Source organism: Arachis ipaensis, chromosome B5 (genome assembly GCF_059453495.1).
Source record: "Arachis ipaensis isolate K30076 ecotype BB chromosome B5, ASM5945349v1, whole genome shotgun sequence".
In the NCBI taxonomy this organism is placed as follows: domain Eukaryota; kingdom Viridiplantae; phylum Streptophyta; class Magnoliopsida; order Fabales; family Fabaceae; genus Arachis; species Arachis ipaensis.
The window spans coordinates 880957-907456 of record NC_142440.1 but is presented as its reverse complement, the minus strand read 5'-3'; the positions used below and the strand labels follow the sequence as shown (position 1 = coordinate 907456).

Here is a 26500-nt window from a genome sequence, read left to right as displayed (position 1 = left end):
GAGACTAACGTGATTAAAATTTGAAAAATTCAGGAACTAAATTGAAGCAATTAAAATTTCAAGGACTAAATTGAGACTCGAGTGTAACTTTAGGGACCAAACTAAGTATTTTCTCCCCATCCACCATTCGATGGGATATGGATCTGATCCAAGAAGGGTTATATCCCATTTAATGCTGCATTTTGGGTAAATTGACATAGTTTCCCAAACATATACAATTTCCATAAGTAATAGAACAAGCATGAGGGAAGAAACCAAAATTCTAAAAGGAAAGGTTGTATGAATTACTACTGCTGAAACTTGAAGCAATAACAGAAAGATAAAACTTTATGGCCATCTTGCAATGCCTGAAATAAATGTTTTGGGAATAAAGTAAAACTAAGAAAATAAGTAAAGAAAAGAAAAATGCCAATCAATGTTACCCCCAATCAAGTCTGCTGTATGAAGTATGAACTAATCATCCTAGAGCTGATCGTGTCATCTCATATGCCAAGAAACAAGCTGCATTTGCAGGAACACTTCGGGCCATCGCCGGACCAAAACCCTTATACAGTCCTTTGACTCCTTCGGTGGAGCGAATCTTTCTGAAAGCATCAATTGTACCAGAAAACTTTGGATTTTTGTAATCATCTACTTGAATCACACTCTTAACAACGTCGGTTGGGTATACCATGAACCAGAAGGAAGCTCCAGCCAAGCCTCCAGCAACCACCAGAGAACCTCTACCTAGTCCAGAGGTATCACGTCCTCCTGCGAGTAATTGCTTAGTTGCTTCATATACTCCAAACATTGCAGCATTTCCAGGTATTTCACGCGCCATTGTAGGAACCAAGCCCTTGAAAAGACCTTTTACGCCTCCTTCTGACCGAAGAACTTGTCTGGCCACATCCATAGGTCCTCCATATTTCACGGCCAGGGTAGCAACTCCAGAACCAGCAAGAGCACTTTGTGCTTGCAACCTGATCGTGGCAATGAAACAAAGCATAGTGAGTTACAAGGTAACCACGTACTTTGAGTGTGTGCTATAAAATGTCATGATTTTCATGTCGTTATATTATGAGTATCTGATCTTATGTAAACCATAAGATAAATTTGTTAAAAGCCGACAACCTAAAACTGAGCTCTTAAAAGTTGACACTTCCTGAATTTCACAGCCAAAAAAGTGGGAAAACATCATGCATAAATTCACACAACCTTGGAACAATTACATTCAGTTCTTGCTTGGAAAAACTGATATTTGCATGAAGGAAAATCCTTGGAAAATTTTACAATAGAAGCAGGTAGAAGAAAAGGTCAAAAAATTATAAGTATTGAAGTCCAGAGTAAGAGAAAAAAAGAGAGAAACACAAACAAGAAGATTAACCATGACACGATTAAAACACAGTGAGTGTCCTCTTACCTGCATTTGACCAATTCAGTGGGGCAAGCTAGAACAGAAACCGCAACTCCGGCTCCGGCGCCACAAACAATCTGCTGGTTTACTGTGAGAGGAGCACCAGGTTCGGACCTCAATAATGCCTCCAGTTGTCCCCTTACTGAAAACAGGACAGCGTTGAAGGCAGCTACGGTAGCAAGCGGGGCTCCCATACCTTTGTACAAACCCCTTGGTCCTTCGGCTGCTATTGTCTGCTTCACAGCATCAATTGCACCAGCATACTTGGGAACCTGGCCAGGGAGTGGTGTAGGCTGGCTTTGGAGCTTGACCTTGATAGTGTCAAAGGGGTGGCCACATATCAATTGTGCTGCCCCTCCAATAGTTCCTGCTGTTAGGTCCTTAGCCACGTCTCCCATCTGAAAAATCGAAATTCCAGCAAAAGAAGAATAGAGGGTTAACACAAACTGACTTGAAGATGTGCAGTAAAACTACTATTACAATAAATGTACATTCATTGCTTTAATCTTTATCTTTGAAGCAGAAAAACTAGATTGTTGTTTCAAAGATACAATGCCTTGTTCTTTGGCTCATAAATTTGTATGTTTCTAAACTTTCTATTCAGATAATGACATTGCTTGGTAAAGTAAGAAGATTTGAAGGTAATGAAAAATGCCGCATATAGTTGGACCATTGCTTAATCAGATACATCCAGTGCCATTCTTTCCTTCCAACTCCCTTCTATATAACAATGCACCAGAAATTGCAAGGGGGATGCATAAACTCAATTCAATGTTTTTGAGCGTCAAATCACTGGATGTATAAGGTATTAGCACATGTTCACATTGATATCAAAATATTGTTATCACAATTGAAACACAAACATCTTAAAATATTAAGATTTGAAATATAAAGACTCTTGAAGTGATAAAGATTCGTTGAAAAAAACCCTTATTTATACTTCAGAATGAGTGGTGAGGAAGTATCAATTCTCCAATCTAATAGTTGAAGTTTTTAGATCATTCAACAAACTGGCATCCATGAATTCATAGACACAAGCCAAATCCTTCACCATAACAACAATTTCAATCAGATTTGAAGTAAACAATTGATGGCAAAAGCAAATTAGGGATGATCTAGCTGAATTAGACTACAAACAAACAAAAATCAAACACTATATTTTACAATCAAACATTAGAAACTACAATAAGCAAGGGAATCTGATCATCATAACAATCAACAAGTGACAACCCCTTTTGCAGTGAGAAAAAAAAAGGGAACTTTTTTAGAAAGCTAGAATCGTACAGTAGTTTAGCTGGCAGCCGAAGAATCAGAAGAAACAGAATGGAATAAAATCCAACAGTTTCTTTGTGTCAGATAAAATCAACAGGTAAAGCAGGAATAAGAATGATGCGTGCCCCAGTTGCTTTTTGATTGAAAGGGTCTATAAAGGAAGAGACTTTAGATGAATCTGGGATATTGGGTATCTGAAGATGAATCCAATATGTTAATAATAACAATAATAATAAAGAATCGATGAAGTGATAAAGAGAAAGAAATAAAAAAAGGTTTTTTAATGTAGAAGAGGAACCCAAAGAGTTAACAGAAACAATGAGAGGAGAGACGTGGCTGAGATCGAAAAAAGATACAGAATTGGAGATGACGACAGATGATTTGTCAGAAGCCCACTCTCTCCCTCTGAGTGTTTAAGCGAATGAAAAAGTTTAATTTATATTTTATAGTAAAGTGGAAGTGTGCGAGTGCGACTGTGACCAACCAAAGGTTGAGGTTGGGGGTTGTTGGATGCTTTAGAAGCACATCACCCAAACATACGTGCGGGACATGGCATGTTATGTTAGTAGGTTTTCAATTATCTCAATTTAAATTTTGAAAGAATCATAAATTGATCCTTAAAAATATAATATTTGGTATAATTTGATGATGGGAATTTTTATGGAAAATGAAGAAAGTACTTGTTGTATTAAATATAAAAATCTGTATTGTAAAAGAAGATTTTTAAATTTTCATAAGCATTTATTGTATAAAATTAAAAAAATCTAAATAAATAAACTTAAACTTATTATTTAAAACTTTATTTTGGAATTTACAGACTTATTTTTGAAATTAGGAGCGTTCATGATCCGGAACGAATTTAATTATACTTAGATCTGGTTTTAAAAAAGTTAGCGGGGTTTATTTTGACTTAATCCAAAAGTGACTCGAAATAAACCGAATTAAACAAGGATCAATTCAATGTAAAATTAGTATATACTAAAGTAATAAAATTTTATTTTTAAAAATCAAATTTAAAAATATTATATTATATTTATATCAAAATAAATTATTTTATTTATTATATAATATAAAAAATATAATATAACATTATTAATTCCGTTCTAAAATATAAATTTTTATTATAAAAAAAAATTTAGACCAAACGAGACACAAAGCATAACTCGCCAACCTAAAGAGAATATCAGATAAAAATAATAAATCCAAACTCGATAAAATATGTCTTAGATTCAAGTTGGACTAAATTTTAAATACCTATGTTTAAAATGTATTTTGAGAGTAGGATTGTCACACATTTTATTAGCTAATAATAATATATATTATTAGGACACTTGTTTTTTTTTTTTTTTTTTTTTTTTGGAATAAAGATAAGGAAACTCAAATTCGCAATCTCTTAATTGAATATAAAAAATTATATCATTTGAGTTATAACTTATAACTCAATAGCATTAGAACACACTTGTTAAGGACACAAAGAATAATATTTTTTATATTTTTATGTATCTATTTTAATAATAATTTTAAAACTTACGGTCAATCTAGGGTCAAACGAGTTGGAATAATTTTAAAATGGTTGTTGTGAGGAGGCGAATTCAAAATCTTTTAATTTATAATTATTATTAATGCTAAGCTATAGTTATCTTGTAATCCTTTATTGTCATTTTCGTTTTCTTTCTATTTTTAAAATTGTATTTTTATATTTATTTTATATTCATTATTCTTTTAAGAGAAAATTGTATATTATCATGAATATATAACTTTAAATAAATCAATATCAATATATAAAATCATAATAAGAAAGAGAAAAAGTAAAATCAATTTCCAACAACTTCGTTATATATGTATAATAATTTTTAATTTTATATTAAAATATGTTAGGAATATGAATTGGTTGAATAAGATTAGGTTTAAATTCACATCTGACTCTATCCGTATATCAACACGCTTCACTTTCAAATGGGTCAGGTCGTCAATCCTACCCGAAATATGAGAGAGAAATTATTTAAGGGTGAGAGATTAATTTTACTCTTTAAAGTAAAATTCAAAATTTAGAAGATCTAAATCCAAAATCTTAATCTCCGTCCCCAAAATTTCAATATCTTTTGTCTCCACTTTCTAGAAGTACTGAAGGGACTGAAATTTTGAAGACGGAGACCAAAATTTTAGTTCCAGTCTTTTACCACCAAACACAATACTGAGTCTCAATCCTTCTATTTGAGCTTCAGTCTCTCTAATCAAACGCTACCTAATAGTTCAATCTATTTTCATTAACTATCTAAAAAAAATTGAGTTTAATTATGTAATTTACTTATTTATTCTAAACCTAAGAAATGAAATAACAATAACATGACAATCAAAGTTGCAATTATCCTTTGGAGCGTGTGGAAGGCTCGTAATATTGCCCTGTTTTAAACAAATTGATTACAACACTGGATTTTAAACACCAAATTTATCCTCTCTGTCGGAAAATGATTAATTCATCTGCTTTGTAAAGTATAGGCCTGTTGGGTGATCCTTATACTTTGTATTCTTGGGAACATCTTTGCAAAGGAAAAGTATAGGTAGACAATGAAAATATTAAACAATGTGAACAATGAATATATCGAATGTTCAATTCACTAGATGTGCGGATGATTATTCTAATATTAAGATTTAGATGAGTAATTTCAAGTGTAGTGTATTTTACTTGAATTGAGCCAATTTTAAAGTCCATTGTTTATATTGTTCAAAAAAGTCATTGGTTACCTAGCATAATCCACAAAGAAATGATTAAAAGCAACTATCACAATTTAACCTTGTCGGCAAAAAGAGGGGAAAAAAAAAAAACACGATTGGATTAAATTGCTGAGTTATCACATCTTTACATTCGAACATCTTACAATTACAATAGTTGCACAGTAATTTACATGGAAAAACATTTGAACAGGGTGACTTGATCTAGTAACTCCGTTCAATCTGATTTGATACAAAGGTGAAGCCATCAGCACCCTCCTCTTCAGCAACAGAGTATCAAACGCGGATGCCACCGATTTTTCCCTCTTCAAGGAACAATGTGGATGTTGCAAGATAATACACATATATGGGATATGCAACTGTTTCAGCACAGTATTACTAACAGTATAAAATGGATCAGAAACTAGGCTTCATATGAAGTGTCTTCAAGCAATGGCCTCCTTTGCTCTCTTCTTATTGTAGATTGATCATCATCAGGTTCGTTAAAAAGATCAACGCTTCTCAAAAAGATCCCTGTAGCATTAATTACCATTAACCATAGTCAAGCAAATATTTAGAACATTCTTCAAGCAATTAGTAGTAGTATCCATGATGATGTTAATGGATATATTATTATTTGGTGGAATTAGGAGGGTAGTGTGGTTAACAATAACCAGAACAACTTGCACCTTTGATCTCTATAGCGATAACATGCACATCAAGTTTGGAGCACAGATTTAACACCTCAGGTCAAGTAACAAAGAGTAAGTGCAATTTGGTAACTTCTTTTCTTTAATGATTTATGGTTCCCCAAATGGCAAAACGCAACTTAAATTGTTCTCACGAGAAAAGGGCTAGTCAATGTAGTTGCAGTCTTATAGATGAGTATGAGACTACTTTTGAAGTGTAAAAAGTAAAATATTAACTGTCAAATAAAAATCTATTAGCATTTGAAACCCATGCGCAACATCCAGATATTTCTTCAGTACGTGTTCTAAAATTTCAGTTTACAGGCACATTCTTAAAAAACAATTAATTCTAATGCATATCTGGTTTAAAAATTAAGAACAGCTAATATAATACCAAAGCTGCATGGTGGTATGCCACTTACCTATGAACCATACTATAGCGGCAAGAAAGAAAATGGATGTTAAACAAAGTGCTGTTTTCCTCCAGTCATTAATATGATCCTGTGCAGGAAAACTGTTTTGCTTAGAATAAAAACAAATGTTAAAACAGGAACAAATACAGGCAAAAGGCTGGAACAGCCAACAATGTAAAGCAGGTCAGTAAATCAGGAATATGGCTGCATCAAAATGTAAAACATAAGCCAGCACTGTTCTTGTTACTAGTTTTGTCAACTTCTTTTCCATATATGTTAATTCAAGAGGGATGTTGAAAGTTGCATAAACAAACTAAGACGTGAAACCCCTTTACATCAAAGGAAGAGATGAGAATGAGAGATCAGTTTATAACAAATAAAACCAGGTTTGACATTTATTTTAACAATTTTCTGGAGACAGATATAATAACTAAAAGAGAAGGGGTAAACTTAAGTTTTGAAACATCTACTATAGATCAAACCCACTGGCTAATCATATGTTTGCTTTTTTTGTTTGAGCAACTCCATATCATGGTTTGGACAAAACTACTAAAACATGATTTAGAAGCTGCAAATGAAATCCAACAAACATGGATAAGGTGAAAATCAATTAAGCACTTTACTTCTAGTACAAATCTGTGTCTTATGTTGGCTGATAATATCCAGTTATAAAAACAATCAAAATATTAGGAAAAGCCGTGTAAAATGCAGAATCCAATGGCTGATATATATCAAATAATGAAAGTAACCAAAACACACACAATATCAGGAAAAATGAGGTGTAACCTGCAGGATGCCAACAAGTGGTGAGGAAGGCACATCACCAAAGATATGGATTGAAACTGTAGATATTGCCATAGACAGCGCCCTCAAATTTGGTTTTACACAATGAAGAGAAATATAATTTACAGGAGCCTACAAAAGAGGACACAAATTTAAGACTAGAGTTTTATGTTATATATCATTATCAGGTTCTTATGAACATGCAGTAGCATGCAAGAAGATGAAATACCAACCATCTGAATCTAGAACAGCCAGTCCAATATAAAGTAATTGATTGCAATTATTATGCAAGTAAAATGGTAGGTTGACCCAAAAGAAAAAGAAAAACCCTTCAAGTGGCTGATAATGTTACCTGTGTGGCAAAAATCAGCAGTTCACCAATAGAGAAGAGTACTATGAAACCAGATAAGCTCGTGAAACAGAATGCAATCAAGCAGAAGATAGCACCTAAAAATGTTGCTCCAGAAAGAAGCTGCCATGAAGAAAGGGAACGAAACAAGAAAAGAAACAAAATATGATAAAAGATCATGAAGAGTAGAACTTCCAAATGAAAGATGTAAAATTCATGATAAAGGAACTTTAAGGGAAAAATAATTCTAGAACTTCAGTGATATGAATGTAACCAGTCATACCAAGTAGAATTAGGGCCACGGAAATACAATAATATAACAAAATTATTAGTCATCTCGGTTCCAATTTTAGTTTTAAATATTTTGTCCTCCTTTTCTTTGGGAGAACTTTTTTTTTCGGTTGGAGGGGAGGGGTGATGGTTATTATTATTACATGTGATTATGCTCATCAAAAGCAGGTTTCAACTATTCCTGTACAACTTTGAAAATGCTAAAGGCCTAGAATCGTTGACATGAATTCATGAAGTCATGTATCACTGAAAGGCAAAAGTGTTCCCTGTGCATTTTAGTTAGTGGGCCAGTAACCATTAGGCATCAACATGTTAGACTAATTATATAAACATATTTTTTCCCACCATAAAAACTCAGTCCTTGAGCATCCTAACTAAGCATGGATTTGCCGGTAACAAAATAGTAGCAAAAGAATAGTGCATGATCCCTTTTACTCATTTGATAACTGAGATTATATATAAATGGAAATTAACTAAGCCTACCTTGAAGGCATTAGAGATTGTTGAAGTCATTTTATCAAGAATCAAGCCTCCAGCTAACGTACCACAAATCCCACAAACAATTGTAATACCTCCAAACAACAAGTCAGCATTACTCTGTCCAAAAATAAATAACAAAATTGTCAAAGAAGCAAAATTTCCATAAATATTAATAAATGCACAACTACAACAACAATCAAGCTTTAACCTACTAGAAGAGGTTGATTTCATATAATCAGAACCCAACTGGGCTCTATCAATGACCAAGTTTTCAATAGAACCGCTTTGACTAAGCTCTTTTTGTAATGAATTCTCCTAATATTTGATATGAAGCATATGATATTTAAGCGTATTATCATACCATATGGTAAATGCTGTATCCTGCCTTCGGTCCCCAGTACGAGTAGGCCCCAATAACAAAATTGTATGATATATAACCTAGCAATGATTAAACTCTAAGTCAGAATATTTGAAATTGTTCTGAATTGACAATTCAATTATCAAATCCTCAATTGAAAATCTGTTTTGATTCCTCAGGCAATATTGTCAATAAAACTTTCATGAAGAAAATTAATTATCTCCCAGTTAGTAAAAAAGTAAATACCTAGAACATTTATGACATACACTTGGTCATGCAAAAGCTCCAGCATATCTTTTGAGAACCTGGTGATGTGATTCCTCAATATGGATGGTGACCTGAGAAACATAAATATCAATCATAAAGGTGAAATATATATTTTAGCTGGTCTATCTGCAACATAATCGTCATTGTTGTCTCAAACTTGCAATAACTTTTTATGGGTTACACATAGTGAGTGTAAAATAAAACTATAACACATAAAAATTTTATAGAAAATTTCCTTAAAGTTAATATTATCCACTCTATTAATAAATTTCTTCCTCTAAATTTATTAGATTTTCAGTTTCAACTCACTTGGATCCTCTGATAAAGCCTTGATCTCCAGCAAGCATCTCACCATCTATAAGGAAAACCTCTAACTTAGAGCATTGAAATAAGTAAAAGGAAATAAATTTACGGCAAAGAATATTATCACCAGAACCAAGAAAATGCTTCTAGATGAAAATAAGATACGTATTATAGTCATCAATCATCATTCGAGTGATAGCCTAGCATGCAAAATAGCGCATAGCACAAAAAGAGGATTGGTTTAGGCTCAGATGTTCAAAATATAATTCCTATAAAAGCAATACACTAGTTACAATATAATGCAATTTTCTTTTATTTGAATCATCACATCATAGCTTTTAGTTGAAATCTACACATATAACATAACTTTGACAGGCTACATTCAACAATTTTTTTTCAACCAATGACAAAATATCATGTATAAATTGGCACCTGCAAAATAATGTGAGAATAATTTATTGATCATGACCGAGGACTTGTTTGGGTGAACTTCTACGAAAAGATTTTTTTTAAGTGATATTTTCCTAAAAGATCTTTTAAAAAAGTAAAAGTAATTTTATGTTTGGATATTTCATGTAAAAATATCTTTTTATCTAACAATTATGATTGGGACTGGGTAAGAGAATGTAAAAGTACTTTTTTGTTTATTTATAATATTAAAAACATCTTTTTTTTAAGTAAAAGAGATCTTTTAAAAAAAGATGCAAATTGTAGCTTCTAAAAAAAGACAACAAAAATTACAGCAGAAAATAATTTTACCAACATAATTGTCAAGAGTTGACAGTACCTCCACATTCGTTAGATGTCGGTGTCAGTTTGGATTCCATGGGAGTGAAACCTACGGTGACAAATCAAATATTGTGATACTATTAGAAGGAGCAAAAAATTGACTAACTTCTAGAAACAAGTCATTCAGGAGAAATGGTTACCCTTCAACTGCAAAGGTTTCATTATAAAACCCAAAATGGGAAAAGGAAGCATCAAAATTGCCTCACCCCAAAATGCAATACGCCAATTAAACTGGCCTCCAACCTACACATTATTTGAATTTTTGAAGCTTACTCATTTGCAGATAAGAGATTCAAAAAAATAATGGATGCGAAGTGTGTAGAAAATTTTCCAATGAACAGTTCTTTAAGTTAGCATTACACAAGCCCATATATATACAGTAAATGAACTCATAAGCAACTATACTAATACTCAATCAACATCAGTTCATGACAAATAAAATGATTATTTAAACCAGCAAACTAAGGAAACAATAAGAGAACCATCTAAAAAGCTAGATTTTATGAATATTAATCTTACAAGTCCACCATAAACATAGCCCAAAGCTGTCCCAGCTGGTATGCACATATAGAAGGTAGCAAGCCACGCTGTTTTCTGCCATCAATAAAAATACAAGTAAAGCTGCAACTCTGCATTGGTGGAGACATTCAGTTCACCTAATTCTGATGGGAATGAAAGAGATAAGACTAACCTGTTCAACAGGAGCATTGTCATCTATGAAAGGTGCTGCAAGACTTATGAAGGATGCTTCGCCTACACCAACTAGCCTGCCAAAATCATGGCATCAGTCTTGACTCTTGACTCAATACATAATACTAGTAAATGGCAAAGTATTAAGGCATTGACAAGTTGAAAACATATTCCCTCACATTCGGCATATTGCAATAGACCAAAAATCAAATGAACTACCACATCCAGCTATGGCAAACGTCCAAACTGACAATCCAACACCAATAAGACGAAACGGATTGTGACTGCAAAACATGAAAATGCATTAAAAAAACCATGCAATTGAAAGGGAATCATGTAGGCCCGGTCTCATATAGTTAACTCTTCCTACTCTAAGCTACTTCAATTTAGCAACAACACTGAGTTAGTATCACCTTTTAGCAAGAGAAGCAAATATTGGAGAAGCAATTAGAAGTCCAACCATAAATGCAGATGAGAGAACTCCATCTTGAAAATTGCTCAAGTGAAAATCCCCCCTGAGATGAAAATAAAATTACATCAACCCCGAGAAGATGATGCTAACAATAACAACAATAACAAAAATAATTAGGGAAGAAAAACAGCAAAATTGGAACTTACTGAATTCCAGTAGCGGCAGTGCAAATACCAGAATCGTCGCAAATCTCAAGGTTTCCATTAACACCGTTGCTAGCAATAGCTCCACGATCCACATAGTTTAACGTATTAATTACACAGAATATCATCAAAAGCCTGAAAATCACGACACACACCTTCTTAATTCAATTAAATCAAGTCAATTAATTAAGCAATTCAATAAGTCAACTCATCAGCCTCCGCCATCAATAGCATTATTCATCCACTACAACAAAATTAGGAACTCGGAAATTCTGGAGTAACAATTGTTTCTCAATTTTCGAAAGAAAAACATGGAATTATGCAGGGGGAAAAACAAAACCCAAAGAAATAGGAAAGAAGATTTGTGAAGGTAGTACCTTTTGGGCGTAAACCAAGAAGGAGTGGGGTCTTGAGCTGAACTTGCCATTTTTTCTGCACATTCAGTCTTCGGATGATGAATTCTTCGACTAACATACGCAAGTGCCTCCCTGTTTCAGTTTCTTCTTCCTTCTATCGGTCAATATTTCAAAAATTAAAAATAGCTGTTTTTGTTTTTTGTTTTTTAAAAGAAAAAGAAAAACAAATACTCATTTTTCCGTTTTATTTGTTAAATATAATATTTAATTATTTATCACTTATATATATGAAAATTCAAACAGCTTAAATTTTGACCAATAACAGCATAAGTTTTCTATTCATTTTAACATAATTTGTAATTACACAAGTTATCCAAACATTCCAACATGCTCTTATTTTGAAAACAGCTTTGTTTTATATATGTTAAATAAAAACTATTGCTCTTATTACATTTTTTTCAACTTTATGATAAAATTATTCTCGGGAAATTAATTTTTTTTATTTATATCATATGATAATCATATGCAAATTCTTTCTCGTGTGAGAGAGAGACGTGTCTCACAGGATGGTGTGAGAAGAGAAGTGTTTTACGTTGCTATGGATTACATAAATTGATGCCTCCGATTTTTTTGCAAATCGGACTGTCCAATTTATGGTTTAGAAAATAAAAAAAAATTTAATGTTGAAATCGGACCCTCCGATTCTTATTTTCAAAAATAAAAAAAAATTAAAAAATACAAATCGGACCTTCCGATTTAATCATCACCTTTTCTATAAAAAGAACTCACATGATCCGAGTTCTACTGAGTAAAAGCTATCCCACACATTAGTGTAGCACCCAAAGAACCCATAATCATGCACAACACAAACGAAGTTTCTACAACCAAAAAATTGAGCCATAATCATACTAATAAACTTCAAGTTTTAAGCTGTTGGTATATATATATATATATATATTTCCTTTCCTTGAAAGTTACTTAGATTAAAACGTGTTATCAATAAAGCGTAAGTAAAATAGAGATTATTTTTCATCGATCCAAAAATCATAATGGAAAGTGATACTCACTTATAAAAAATTAATGATTAATTATAACAATTTCAAACGTAAATGATTGTTTTTAATACATGACTATAAACTTTAACACACATATCTTTATTAATTTTTAAAAAGAATATATCAATATTTCTTATTTTCAATCATTGTAACTTGATGGATTTTCGCTACTACAAATGTTTCTTGGAGCTGATAACTTAATTATTGATGATAAATAAACACCAAAAATAAAATAAAATAAAATAAAATACATAAATATGAGACCTAGTTCACAAGTTCTTAATAGCTGAGTATGCTTCAACATGAGCATCATAGCATTCACCATCCCATGAAAAGTCTTGTGTCATTGCTTCCATCATTCTTTGTCTCCACTTTGATGGGTTATTCCTCTATGGACACATGAAAGTGAAAACAATTGATCAGTGTTCTTTAATATTTAACTATACAACATAAACTTGGAAAGATAAAATGATGATCAGAAACTACATACAATTTCATCAACGGCAAAGCTAAGAGACATGTTTCCAAAGCTTGAGTTGATTAACTGTGAATACTTAGTGGCCTCTTGGTCATGGTTCATGAAGTTCCTATCAAAAAGTATAGCTCTTGTATAAATAAATTATGCAAGTATCACAAAGTATATATACAAAAAATATGTACTTTACTTTTATCTGTTACTGTCATTCTTTTCTGTAAATCTTTAGATTAATGTATTTGGGTATAAATAAATCGAAATACATTGATCTAAGAATGTACAAAAAGCGATCGCGATAGATTTTTCGAAATTCCTATTATGGGACAATGATTACCTGTTTGTAGTAGCTTCACAAAGATGTGTTATTGGAGCTGCTCCATATCTTAATGCTTTGAGCTACACATGCAAAATATGAAAATCCTATCACATATTACTCTACCAAATAACAATACATGAAAACTTCCACTTCAAACTATACTCTCTTCCTAGATTATGCTTTTAATGCTACATCAAAATATGTAAATTCATAACAATCAAATGCTAAACATTCACCAGAGGGAAAATAACTTGCAATATGAACCTTCTAGAAATACTTTATGTGTAGTATGTCATCAAAGTTAAAAGGATGACAGGAGAAGAAGCTCTTACTGGGATTTCATCAGTAGGATCAAGAAAAGATTGGCACAAGATGATGTCAGATCCTGCAAAGACTAAATGCAACAGAGCTTCATCGTATTTGACCACGATTCGCATATTTTTATCCTGCATATCACCAAATAATTAATAGAAGACGTCGCATGGCGTGACATAATAAATATTAATACGTAATATCAAAATTAAGGAAATTAAAACACCACATAAATGGCATTTAAATTTTCATTCAAGATATGCCCCAGCTATTTGACAAGGGAGCTAGACTGAGAACCGAGATTCGGTGCTTTGCCATGGTAATCAAGAAATACACTCAAGAAAATGAGGGTAATCTAGAAGCTACCTTGATCTCCTGCTTAAGCCCTTCCAGTGTCTGGTTCATCACTGATCTTTCATTAGTCCCCATGAATATAAACTGCACAGAATTGAAATATATCAATAAACAAAAAACTGATCCTCAATGGTAAATCCTCCCGGAGAAGGATTTTCCATTGCCAGAACCATTTCATACAGAACCTTTGCTTTGTGGTATATTTCATTATTGAAAAAAAAAATGTCCACCAATAAATCTTATGTTTGTTTGATGAGCCAACAGAAAATTCATATGCATTCTGTGCTATGTTATGACCTTCCTCTTATCACCACTACTGAGAAAGTACAAGTTCTAATGTTCTATAGAAGTAGCAACCTGGATGTTCTGCTGCCTAGCATGCAAGATAATGCCCTTCACTTTTTGCACATCAAGTTCAGCTCCTTTCGGAAAAATGCATGCAACCTGAGAAAGAAAATTTGGAGCAAACAAGCCAAGTAAAACCATGTGTGCAAAATCTATTAATACAGCATGTGCTAATTATAAAAGTTACTATTAAGAAAACAATACTCGAATAAGTCCACCCTAAACTTAATTTGGTCACAAACAAATCAATGAAAATTTCTATAAAAACAGCTTAGGGAGTGAATAGAGGCATGAGTTGTATTCTACTTTCATATTTTTTCCATTTTATCTCCAAATTCTTCAAATTACATACAAGTAGATCTTGTTTGCAGTTAACCTAAGCGGCAAACCGCACTACTATTTGATGGAAATGTTAATTCCATAATTCCGATTCCTAGTGAAGAGCCAATGCCACAAGGTGTTAAACACTGAAAAATCAACACATGTACAACTTTAACAGTAAAGCATAGAATAATTCGTTGTCCACAAACTAAATATTTGAAGTGTGTTTGAGCTTTAATTAGCATGAAACAAATGGCTTGATGTATTTCATGAAACTAGGTCTTGTATAACCCTGCTAGCATATGGTATAGCACACAAACAAGCAAGGGTTAAAAGCAACAAGGGGCAAGACACTTGCAAGAATATTAGAAGCACGTTCAGATAACCCCAGCCGCTGCTGCAATGTAAGTTTGCAAACAACTTTTCCATTCATATTTTCAGCATTAAAATTTTCTGGTAGAAAAGAGTCTGATGAAGGATTCCATGTTGATTTGTCAAATCCATAGGGAGTAATGGCCAACTTGTCCCTGCAACCAAACACAACTTTCCTTCAACCAGTTCCCTCTGCTAAGATAACTGTCAATTTCATACTGATTTGCAAGGATACTGAACATCCCCACCTCATCATTATACAAGAGAGGAGAAGTGTGACAACAAGATACTTACCAATGAATATTTAAAGTAGGTTCTAGTCCGTGACTCAGATTATGAACCATTGTGTGTTTCGGATGGACAGATGACATTATTAAAACTTTATTCGAATAGACGACTCCCCCCTGCAAATTTGACAGAATACTCAGTGATGGACAAGTCATAAGTGGATATACGCTTCAAGTTTCTAAAATGTTTTTTGGTTTATCATATGATATCATTCAACAATTAATGACTGCAGCTTGACGGGGTATTAATCTAGCAAACAAGTTGATTGTCCGCAAAAATTAACCTGCAAGCAGAAGCATTTATTCTGTCCCACTTACAAGAGAATAATGACCCTGCCTTGCTATGAGATACAAACTAAAATGATTCTTTAAATTCACAATTTAATACTAAGGTAGAAGAGAAAGTTCTAGGCTTCTTATGAATCCTCATGAAATGGGAAAAGGAGGAATGTTATACGCACAACTTTATGTGTACACCTTTTACTCTTGGTATTAAAGTGATGCATCTGATTCTAGAGCTAGAAAAGAAAAGCCTGGTGAGTTTTTCAATAAGAATCTTGCAATTGTTTGAAAAGATCAAGAGTAGGAGAAGACTAAGTAACTTTACCTTCAAAATATTGACACGTTCCATGTTGATGTTGTCTTGCAAACGATCAGGAAGATTAAGTCTTTCAGGATCAAGCCCACATAACGCCAATTTATCTGGTTGCTCAGTACACTATAACATATATGGTACATCAAGTAATTATAAGATTGACATGTACCAAAGAAAACATAACTCCATAAGCAAAAGAGAATAATTTCTTTGCATTGACAATGTAAAACAACTTTACACTAGTCAATAGAAATATGGAAAGTAAGAAGACATCATGGTGGATATATTATCATAGTGTGTAAATTTCCTGCAAATTAAATGCAAATTTCAACCAACTTGGGTTGGTCGAGTGGTCAGCTCACTCGTCCGCTTAAGCAAGTGTCGGGGGTTCGAATCCCGCCTTGTGCATGCAGCAACCCATTGGCCAGCGGCAGACCCTTAAATGGAGCTCAGATCCGCGACGGATTAGTCCTTGACCTGTCGGGTTGGGGGATACCGTGGGCAACCAAAAAAAAAAAATGCAAATTTCAGATGGAAGAAATGTCAAGATTAAGATAACCTACTAGCCTGTGAATTGAAGCCGTGGCATGTCAGTAAAATTCTGGTATTCTCAAGTCCCTAAAAAAGATTATTGAAATCTCATTAGGGTCAAATGGCATTATCTCAAGATGTTCCCAAGAAAAAAAACCATCTTCAGCTTTCAAGACTTAAGTTTTTATTTTTTGAGTTATATTCCAAGAATCAAGAAAACTGATCTGTCCTTGAAGTGAATATTTTATTGAATCTTGAGGGAAAAAAAAGTTTCATCACTATCCAAATCCTTTTCTTGGCACAGTTGAAAATATTCAAAAGATACAATTAACTAAAAATCAGAAACCTGATTAGCGAATATATCCCAGAAAAGAGGCCCAACAATAGCAGTCTCCCAGTTATGCAGATGCAATACATCAGGCTGCTTCCCACATTTTACTATATAATCCAGTGAGGCGCGAGAAAAATAGGAGAACCTGAAGAGCAAAGAAACAATAAGATACTATTCCATGATTCTTGACAATTAGAGAGGACAAAATTCTTGTTTTGATAATTTTCACTTTCCTCTCTCAACCAAAAAGTAAAATACCAAACAGAGACTAGCTATGCCCATTCAATCTCTTTCTCAGATGGTAACAAGCAAAATATGTTGACAAGGAAAAATATTAAATGGCCTCACTCCATAGTCCATTCACCTACCATTATTTTGATCTTTCGGATTTAATTATCCATTTGTATGCTAGTGGTGGCACAATGTAAAATATATATTTTCAAAACTAAAAAATTAGAAAAAATCAAATTTGAACAAACTATCATCGTTCCAATTTTTTACTTCTTAACTATTTAAAACTTCTGCGTAAATTTGACATTGATTCCTATAATGTTACTTGCAACTTTAATAGATGAAAAGTAACATGTGAGGCCACTCACCTTTCGAAATCGTCTGGATAGCCATTTATCATGTCACGATTGAAAAACGATGAGTAGTGCAATGGCTCAATCAACGTGACTCCAATGCCATGAACAACACTGTCACACAGAGAACATAGATGAAAGGAAAAGCAGTATCTCCTAAAGAAGAAATGCGGCGTAAAACTTCAATTCAAATATCTTTTAGTAACTCTTCTGTCCCCAACCATAAATATTATGAAATTTACTTTATATGAAATAGAAGGTAATTGAGTATACGAAGAAAGTCAAACTAACCCAGTCCAAATTCTGTTCTCATGTAATTGACCATTAAAATATGAGTAAGCCTCTATGGTAAGTTTACGCAAACCTTGCACTTCATCTAGGTTCAAAGAAGCATACCTACAAGGGCATCAGTTATAGCCAAAAACATCAGCATTATAAATAGAATAATGGACACACAACAAAATAGATTCAGAAGCCTCATGCTGAATTAAGCTACAATTACTTGGATAAATAATAACAGAAGCAAAAAGGAAAATCACAAGGACAAATTTCTTCATTACTTTGGCATTATAACCTCAACCAGATGCCCCTTTCTTTGAAGTGCACAGGATATTCCAGTCACATATGATGCTATAGATCTATTAGGGACCAAAGGTGCCATTTCTGTGCAAATGTGAACAATATGAAAACCACTCCTGAATAAAGTTGATACAAAGAGATCAATCAGATTTAAAATATCTTTGACAAAGGGAAACTGTAGAAAATTGTTGTGAGGATCAAAGAAGAAAGAAGAAATTTGCCAAATGCTGGCAGGATTTACTTTTTCCTTCCATATGAAAACTGACGAAGTTCCCCAAGAAGTTCAGAATCTCCTTTGTTTGCAGTAACATTAAAAACATCATATACACCCACTTTGTGGCTTATCACCAATCTTCTTAATTCAGATGCTTCCCCAGGGCTAATCACATTGTTAAGGACCATTGAGTCTATCCGAAGCAGCAAATCCGAAAAAATTGATTGGTTATCTGGTTTACAAAATGCAACCAAGACATATATTATTGCTAAAATCAGATTCATAATATAACTTAGTTAGCAGAGATATGAAATAGGACATGACATCAGAAAATGGTTCCATGACATGACATGAGCCACAAAAGCAAATGCCACGATGCAATCACCTCTACCAGCACCAGCCATCTTTTCCGCTTCTAATTTCTCTACCAAACTAAGTAGAGCCTGTTTTTCTCTTTTTATTTTGTTAAGTTCATCTATGGCCTTGAGCCGCTGCTTGTTCAGGTATAGTATGTCTGCATGCCATAAGAATAAACAAAATGGCTATAAGTTGTTAAACACTTGGACGGAGCACAGATAGGTATACTGGCTAGTGAAGGAACTAACTCTGCTGAGCTTCTTTGAACATACCCCAAATATCTTGCTTCGCATTTCGGTCATCACCAGTTATTGACTATAAAGATTGTTGATTGATAAGGGAAATATCAAGACTAGCAAGGCAGTGGAACGCTTACAAAATAAGAAAAGGAGAAACTGAAAGGAATGTGAAGAATGCAACATAATTGGAACTACAGCAACATACCTTAGATTTCTCCACATTTTTATCACCCTCAATCTCTAACCTAAGACACAGATCACCAAAATTAATTCCAACTAACACTCACCTATGTTGAGAAAAGTAGCAAATGTTGAGAGATAACACTTACCTATGTTCATGATAGCCATTGACATCCTGATTGTTCCTAAGAAGAATCAAACAGGCTTGTGAGATGAATTGCTTCAATTATGATCAATCAATCAATGCAAAACAAGAAAAATGACAACTTTGTACTCAACGAGGCTTCAAAGTGGGATTTTGAAGACACCCCACTAAGATTATCATTAAAAGACACAAGAATTATGGTACAAGAAGTAACAACAACGCAATGAACTGTGAGTAGTTACCTCAAACAACGGAGAGGTGAAAGAGTGGTTTGTTTTGAAAATGAGAAGCAAGGAGATGAAGGAATCCAAAGAGCTGCGTTGAAGAGTGTTGCCATCATCACAATCACTGATTCACATCCAATATTTCACAGAAAAATGGGCTTGCAGTAACATGATATAAAAATGATCATGGCGTATAATGTGTGCCTCGTTGAAGTCACCACCACAAACGACAAACACAAAGCATCATCACATTCACATGTCATCAGCTCTGAATTTTCTCAGCCGTAAAAATTGGATTTTCGTAACGAAAATTCAAGCCTCGATTTTTGCCTAAAAGTTTGTTATGACAAATTCCAAGAGGGAAAAAATTAAAAATAAGAGTTGATTAGTTTAGCTTAAATGGAAGGTTTATAGGAGAAAATTTTAATATTTTTTAAATTTCTATATGACAGAATTTTGTGTTATATTAAAAAGTAGATTCTAGAGGTGATTCTTTGGAACATGGGATTCTAAAAAATTATTGGAGAAAAATTCTATTGTACAATTAATTGGGAACAAATTAACTTTTAGGGCAAAAAACCATAATAAGTCAACATCACTTTAAATTTACGTATATCAGCCAAAATGAAAATCATTTCAGCAATGAGCCAAACCGTATTTTAATGTAATTCGAACCAGGCTGGTTCGAACTGCATTTAGCAATAAATCGAACCAGGGCAGTTCGAATTACCAAGAAACAGTTGAAGGTAAATCGAACCAGGTTGGTTCGAACTAGCATTGCATGTAATTCGAACCAAGCAAGTTTGAATTATAGAGAGAGAAGCTGGCCAAAGTAATTCGAACCAGGCTGGTTCGAATTACACAAACAATAATTCGATGAAGGGTGGTTCGAATTAGTGAGAGGCAGAGCTGTATATATATGGTTGTAAACGTGAGTTGCTCTCATTAGAGGGTGTAAGATGGCTAGTGAGGAGAGTTTTGTTGTTGTGGTTCACCACAGAGGATCCATTAAGAGGAAAACTTGTTCCGATGTGAAGTTCACAGATAAGGATCCTCTCTGTATTGTCGTGAGTCCTACGACGAGCTATGATGACCTTGTTAGATCTGTACTGATGAAACTTGGTCTGGAAGGTGCGAAGCGGGTGAAGAAGTTTTTCTATCACATTCCAATCACGGTCCTTCAGGATACGGTGAAGTATGATTGTTTCACGATTGGTAGTGATGAGGACTTGCAAGTCATGTTTCTTTGTCGGCGGCAGTTTCCGGAGGTGAGGACACTAGAGTTGTTGGCAAAGCTGGTTGATGTGGTATCCAGCTCAGGGGGTTCGAACCGGAATACCACCACTTTAGACGGCAGCCGGTTCTAGTTCCAAGCCTGCCGTTGCTTCTTCCTCCGTCCCTGTGTACGAGCCAGCTGTCCAACCTGTCGCCTCCCCGTCTTTTGCTGTTGATCTCAATGGCAGCGTAGGCGACGAGGTAGGATCAAGGAAATTTCTGCCGAACGCTTTACAGGGCGTTCCACCGCTTGGCGTCGGAGACGGATTGTTGGGTGATGCAGAGGAGGATGACGTCGAGCCGGATATGATTGAGGATGACAGCGGCGATGATATAGGAGCGAGTGAGCCTGCATTGGCGGTAGGTGGTTCTAGTTCTGGCACACAGCAGTATCCACCACATTTTTCCTCTTTGGACCTGGATGCCATGAGGCAGGAGGGGGTTTCTGGGCACTCTGTTGGATTCGGAGCTAGAGATGCGGAAGGGACTGCTGGTCTGACAGAGTTCCAGGTTGGTTAGCAATTTCAGGATAAAGATGAGGCCCTGTTAAGTGTGAAGACTTACAGCATCCGGCGAGGGGTACAGTACAAGGTAGTGGAGTCTGATTATCGCCGGTATGTGGGCAAGTGTTCTGAGTTTGGGAATGGGTGCACATGGTTGATTCGACTGAGTCTCCGGCAGCGCAAGGGCATTTGGGAGGTCAAACTGTACAATGGACCTCACACTTGTCTGGCCACCTCCATCTCGAGCGACCACAGGAGTTTGGATTATCATGTGATTTCGGCGTTCATTATGCCAATGGTTAGGGCTAATGCATCCGTCAGCATCAAGGTGCTCCTAAATGCCACAGCAGCACACTTTGGGTTTAGGCCGATGTACAGGAGGGTCTGGTTGGCGAAGCAGAAGGCTATTGCCCTCATCTACGGTGACTGGGATGAGTCATACAACGAGCTCCCCAGGTGGGTGTTGGGAGTCCAGTTGACGATGGCTGGTAGAGTTGCAGTCCTACAGACGAGCCCCGTTCGAGTTGGTGGACAAATAGACGAGTCTCAAGCTTATTTTCACAGACTTTTCTGGTCGTTTCCACCGTGCATCGAGGCATTCCGACATTGCAAGCCGCTAGTTAGCATTGACGGCACCCATCTGTATGGGAAGTACGGGGGAACGTTGCTCATCGCGATTGCACAGGATGGGAAAAAAACCGCATAAATTATCAACAAAACATCATACCAAAATAAATCCGCATAAAAATCCATTAACGAGAACCACATGCAAAACAACTACCATAAACCACACAACTAAACCACTAAGATGAAACAGTTAAACTTAAACCATTAATATAAAACAGCTAACATAAAACAACTAACACAAACCACTAACATAAAACGACTAACATAAACCACCAACATAAAACAACCAACCTAAACCACTAACATAAAACAACTAACGTAAACCACTAACATAAAACAGCTAACATAAAACAACTAACATAAACCACTAACTAAAAATAACTAACATAAACCACCAACTAAACCACCAACATAAAACAACCAGCATAAACCACTAACATAAAACAGGTAACATAAAATAACTAACATAAACCACTAACATAAACCACCAACTAAACCACCATCTAACCCGCATGCAAAACCTCTCTACTAAACCACTAGCAATACCACTACGATTAACCGCTAACATAAACTGCCACTAAAACCGCATGCACAACCACTAACTCAGATATACCGCTAGCACGAAGTTTTTTATGTACTAACCTCGTCGTTGATGACCCCGGCTATATGAGCAACTCCGTCCAACCGATATAACCTTGCCGGATCGTCCCCCATCGGCTGAGTATTCCGTTCAGGTCTTTGTCGGATCGAATCTGGGTCGTTTTCTCTGGGATTTGGTGGGGTAGGGAAGAGGAACAATGGTTCGAATTAGGCTGATTCGAACTCCTTATATAGCCAAATAATGAGTAATTCGAACCAGGGTGGTTCGAATTATGAGCATATGGAGTTCGAACCACCTTGGTTCGAATTATGTTCAACTGTTTCTTGGTAATTCGAACTGCCCTGGTTCGATTTATTGCTAAATGCAGTTCGAACCAGCCTGGTTCGAATTACATTAAAATACGGTTTGACTCATTGCTGAAACGATTTTTATTTTGGCTGATATACGTAAATATGAAGTGATGTTGGCTTATTAGTGTTTTTTGCCCTAACTTTTATTTTCAGTTTTACGACTTCGTTGGAAACAAATTCAAGTTTTTTATTTTTATTTTAATGAATTTGGTGGGACGAATTCTTTTTTTATTATTATTTCATAAATATAAAATTTAGTGGAAACCATTTGTCAATACAAAATAAATAATATCTTTTATTTATTTTACGGCCCAATAAAAAATTTGTTACAAGGATTTCATTTCTATAATTTACATTGCACTTTCAACCGACAAAAATATCAAATCATTCTAAAATAAATAATTATTCATTCACACAATTTTTCACCATAATTTCTCATTCTCTTAAAAAAAATATTGACGCTTCGGTGTGATTTTATTTTATATGCTGTCAATCGATAGAAATTACTTTTATATACATAAAAGAATGACATCTAAGAAACATCTTCATCTAGAGTAAATGATGAAATTTGTGTCCTAAAAATATAGTTATAATTAAGTATTAACATAATAAATTTATAAAATTAGATTAAATTAATTTTAAATTAAAAGATTTTAATGTCTCAAAATTATTCTTAGATTATCTTATTTATTAATTTATCTAAAATTATTTTATATTCTAGTATCATATTTATTTTTAGAATCAAAATAATATGGTCAACGTTGTTACCTGTTGAAATTTACTAATTTTATCTAGTTTTGAGTTGAAGTAATTATGTTTATACCTATAAATAGTTTCATATTTTTTTGTTAATTTAAACATCTGCTAAAACTAATAATAAAGATAAGATAAATGCACACGTGAATACATAATATCTTGTCTACACGTAAAATAATAATTATTGATACAGGTATTTTCTACCAAAAAAATCTTTTGTTATAATAAAACAGAAGTAGTATTGATTATTCCAGTCACATATGATGCTAAAGATCTATTAAGGACCAAAGGTGAACAATATGAAAACCACTCCTGAATAAAGTTGATACAAAGAGATCAATCAGATCTAAAATACCTTTGACAAAGGAAAAATGTAGAAAAATGTTGTGAGAATCAAAGAAGAAAGAAGAAAATTGCCAAATGCTGGCTGGATTTACTTTTTGCTTCCATATGAAAACTGACGAAGTTGCCCAAGAAGTTCAGAATCTCCTTTGTTTGCAGTAACATTAAAAGCATCATATACACCCACTTTGAGGCTTATCACCAATCTTCTTAATTCAGATGCTTCCGGGGGGCTAATCACATTGTTAACGACCATTGAGTTTATCCGAAGCAGCAAATCCAAAAAAACCGATTGCTTATCTGGTTTACAAAATGCAACCAATTCAGATTCATAATATAACTTAGTTAGCAGAGATATGAAATATGACATGACATCAGAAAATGGTTCCATGACATGAATGAATTAACAATTGACCAAATATATTGCATGAGCCACAAAAGCAAATGCCACGATGCAATCACCTCTACCAGCACCACCCATCTTTTCCGCTTCTAATTTCTCTACCAACCTAAGTAGGGACTGTCTTTCTCTTTTTATTTTGTTAAGTTCATCTATGGCCTTGAGCCGCTGCTTGTTCAGGTATAGTATGTCTGCATGCCATAAGAATAAACAAAATGGCTATAAGTTGTTAAACACTTGGACGGAGCACAGATAGGTATACTAGCTAGTGAAGGAACTAACTCTGCTCAACTTCTCTGAACATATCCCAAATATCTTTCTTCGCATTTCGGTCATCACCAGTTATTGACTATAAAGATTGTTGATTGATAAGGGAAATATCAGACTAGCAAGGCAGTGGAACGCTTGCAAAATAAGAAAAGGAGAAACTGAAAGGAATGTGAAGAATGCAACATAATTGGAACTACAGCAACATACCTTAGATTTCTCCACATTTTTATCACCATTAATCTCTAACCTAAGACACAGATCACCAAAATTAATTCCAACTAACACTCACCTATGTTGAGAAAAGTAGCAAATGTTGAGAGATAACACTTACCTAAGTTCATGAAAGCCATTGACATCCTGATTGTTCCTAAGAAGAATCAAACAGGCTTGTGAGATGAATTGCTTCAATTATGATCAATCAATCAATGCAAAACAAGAAAAATGACAACTTTGTACTCAATGAGGCTTCAAAGTGGGATTTTGAAGACAACCCACTAAGATTATCATTAAAAGACACAAGAATTATGGTACAAGAAATAAAAACAACGCAATGAACTGTGAGTAGTTACCTCAAACAACGGAGAGGTGAAAGAGTGGTTTGTTTTGAAAATGAGAAGCAAGGAGATGAAGGAATCCCAAGAGCTGCGTTGAAGAGTGTTGCCATCATCACAATCACTGATTCACATCCAATATTTCATAGAAAAATGGCCTTGCAGTAACATAATATATAATTGATCATGGCGTATAATGTGTGCCTCGTTGAAGTCACCACCACAAACGACAAACACAAAGCATCATCACATTCACATGTCATCAGCTCTGAATTTTCTCAGCCGTAAAAATTGGATTTTCGTAACGAAAATTCAAGCCTCGATTTTTGCCTAAAAGTTTGTTATGACAAATTCCAAGAGGGAAAAAATTAAAAATAAGAGTTGATTAGGTTAGCTGAAATGGAAGGTTTATAGGAGAAAATCTTGGTCATTTATAGTTGATTACTTGATTAGATTCTAGAGGTGATTCTTTGGAACGTGGGATTCTAAAAAATTATTGGAGAAAAATTCTATTGTACAATTAATTGGGAACAAATTAACTTTTATTTTTAGTTTTACGATTTCTTTGGAAACAAATTCAACTTTTTTATTTTCATTTTAATGAATTTGGTGGGACGAATTCTTTTTTTTTTTATTTCATAAATATAAAATTTAGTGGAAACTATTTGTCAATACAAAATAAATAATATCTTTTATTTATATAAATAATATTTTTTATTTATTTTTCGGCCCAATAAAAAATTTGTTACAAGGATTTCATTTTTATAATTTACATTGCACTTTCAACCGACAAAAATATCAAATCATTCTAAAATAAATAATTATTCATTCACACAATTTTTCACCATAATTTCTCATTCTCTTAAAAAAAATAGTGACGCTTCACAATGTGATTTTATTTTATATGCTGTCAATAAATAGTGACGCTTCACAGTGTGATTTTATTTTATATGCTGTCAATCGATAGAAATTACTATTATATATATATATATAAAAGAATGACATCTAGTAAACATCTTCATCTAGAGTAAATGATGAAATTTGTGTCCTAAAAATATAGTTATAATTAGGTATTAACATAATAAATTTATGAAATTAGATTAAATCAATCTTAAATTAAAAAATCTCAATATCTCGATTATTATGTTAACAGACCATTAAAACTGTTAGAAATTTATCGTAAAAACAAATAGTACAAAAGAACTAATATAACTAAGTTAAAATTTTAAAAGACAAATTGATCAAATAA

General features: G+C 34.0%; 3 protein-coding genes across 8 annotated transcripts; all 3 read right to left on the bottom strand.

Moving 5' to 3' along the window:
- Window positions 1–255: 255 nt before the first annotated feature.
- Window positions 256–3199, bottom strand: LOC107642314 (mitochondrial carnitine/acylcarnitine carrier-like protein). Its single transcript, XM_016345624.3, has 3 exons — window positions 2678–3199; window positions 1400–1791; window positions 256–959 (listed from the first exon to the last, which is right to left on the bottom strand). The coding sequence occupies exons 2-3, from the start codon at window positions 1789–1791 to the stop codon at window positions 458–460; spliced, it is 894 nt and encodes a 297-aa protein (XP_016201110.1). The 5' UTR covers window positions 2678–3199; the 3' UTR covers window positions 256–457.
- A 2252-nt stretch (window positions 3200–5451) lies between these two features.
- On the bottom strand, window positions 5452–12013 carry LOC107642312 (putative sphingolipid transporter spinster homolog 2). Its single transcript, XM_016345621.3, has 16 exons — window positions 11782–12013; window positions 11408–11539; window positions 11203–11304; window positions 10969–11073; window positions 10791–10866; window positions 10619–10693; window positions 10240–10342; window positions 10098–10148; window positions 9317–9362; window positions 8987–9078; window positions 8744–8820; window positions 8386–8499; window positions 7615–7734; window positions 7266–7394; window positions 6489–6567; window positions 5452–5911 (listed from the first exon to the last, which is right to left on the bottom strand). The coding sequence occupies exons 1-16, from the start codon at window positions 11829–11831 to the stop codon at window positions 5802–5804; spliced, it is 1461 nt and encodes a 486-aa protein (XP_016201107.1). The 5' UTR covers window positions 11832–12013; the 3' UTR covers window positions 5452–5801.
- Window positions 12014–12908: 895 nt separating this feature from the next.
- Window positions 12909–25382, bottom strand: LOC107642309 (UDP-Glycosyltransferase superfamily protein). Of its 6 annotated transcripts, none has more exons than XM_088487691.1 (20): window positions 25270–25382; window positions 19357–19392; window positions 19233–19272; window positions 19037–19103; window positions 18817–18945; window positions 18459–18663; window positions 18199–18333; window positions 17930–18034; window positions 17654–17752; window positions 17070–17199; window positions 16760–16810; window positions 16205–16315; window positions 15605–15714; window positions 15297–15465; window positions 14630–14716; window positions 14285–14356; window positions 13939–14052; window positions 13625–13686; window positions 13306–13402; window positions 12909–13204 (listed from the first exon to the last, which is right to left on the bottom strand). In XM_088487691.1, the coding sequence occupies exons 1-20, from the start codon at window positions 25365–25367 to the stop codon at window positions 13085–13087; spliced, it is 2037 nt and encodes a 678-aa protein (XP_088343817.1). In that variant the 5' UTR covers window positions 25368–25382; the 3' UTR covers window positions 12909–13084. The 6 variants fall into 6 exon arrangements, with proteins under 6 accessions (XP_088343817.1, XP_088343811.1, XP_088343812.1 ...); XM_088487685.1 differs by lacking the exon at window positions 25270–25382 and adding an exon at window positions 19595–19892; XM_088487686.1 differs by lacking the exon at window positions 25270–25382 and adding an exon at window positions 19595–19892 and having other exon boundaries at window positions 19061–19103.
- Between the last annotated feature and the right edge of the window lie 1118 nt (window positions 25383–26500).

What these genes read in the sequence shown, in the direction of transcription:
- LOC107642312 (XM_016345621.3), bottom strand. Translation starts at nt 11,831, where the DNA reads ATGGCAAGTTCAGCTCAAGACCCCACTCCTTCTTGGTTTACGCCCAAA. An exon ending in TCTTGGTTTACGCCCAAAAG is followed by an intron (nt 11,540 to 11,781) that starts GTACTACCTTCA and finishes CGTGATTTTCAG; the next exon opens with GCTTTTGATGATATTCTGTG. An exon ending in CACTTGTTGGCATCCTGCAG is followed by an intron (nt 6,568 to 7,265) that starts GTTACACCTCAT and finishes TTTCCTGCACAG; the next exon opens with GATCATATTAATGACTGGAG.
- LOC107642314 (XM_016345624.3), bottom strand. Translation starts at nt 1,791, where the DNA reads ATGGGAGACGTGGCTAAGGACCTAACAGCAGGAACTATTGGAGGGGCA. An exon ending in ACTGAATTGGTCAAATGCAG is followed by an intron (nt 960 to 1,399) that starts GTAAGAGGACAC and finishes TGCCACGATCAG; the next exon opens with GTTGCAAGCACAAAGTGCTC.
- LOC107642309 (XM_088487691.1), bottom strand. Translation starts at nt 25,367, where the DNA reads ATGATGGCAACACTCTTCAACGCAGCTCTTGGGATTCCTTCATCTCCT. An exon ending in GCCACGGCTTCAATTCACAG is followed by an intron (nt 16,316 to 16,759) that starts GCTAGTAGGTTA and finishes TATATGTTATAG; the next exon opens with TGTACTGAGCAACCAGATAA. An exon ending in AACGTGCTTCTAATATTCTT is followed by an intron (nt 14,717 to 15,296) that starts GCAAGTGTCTTG and finishes TTTCTTTCTCAG; the next exon opens with GTTGCATGCATTTTTCCGAA.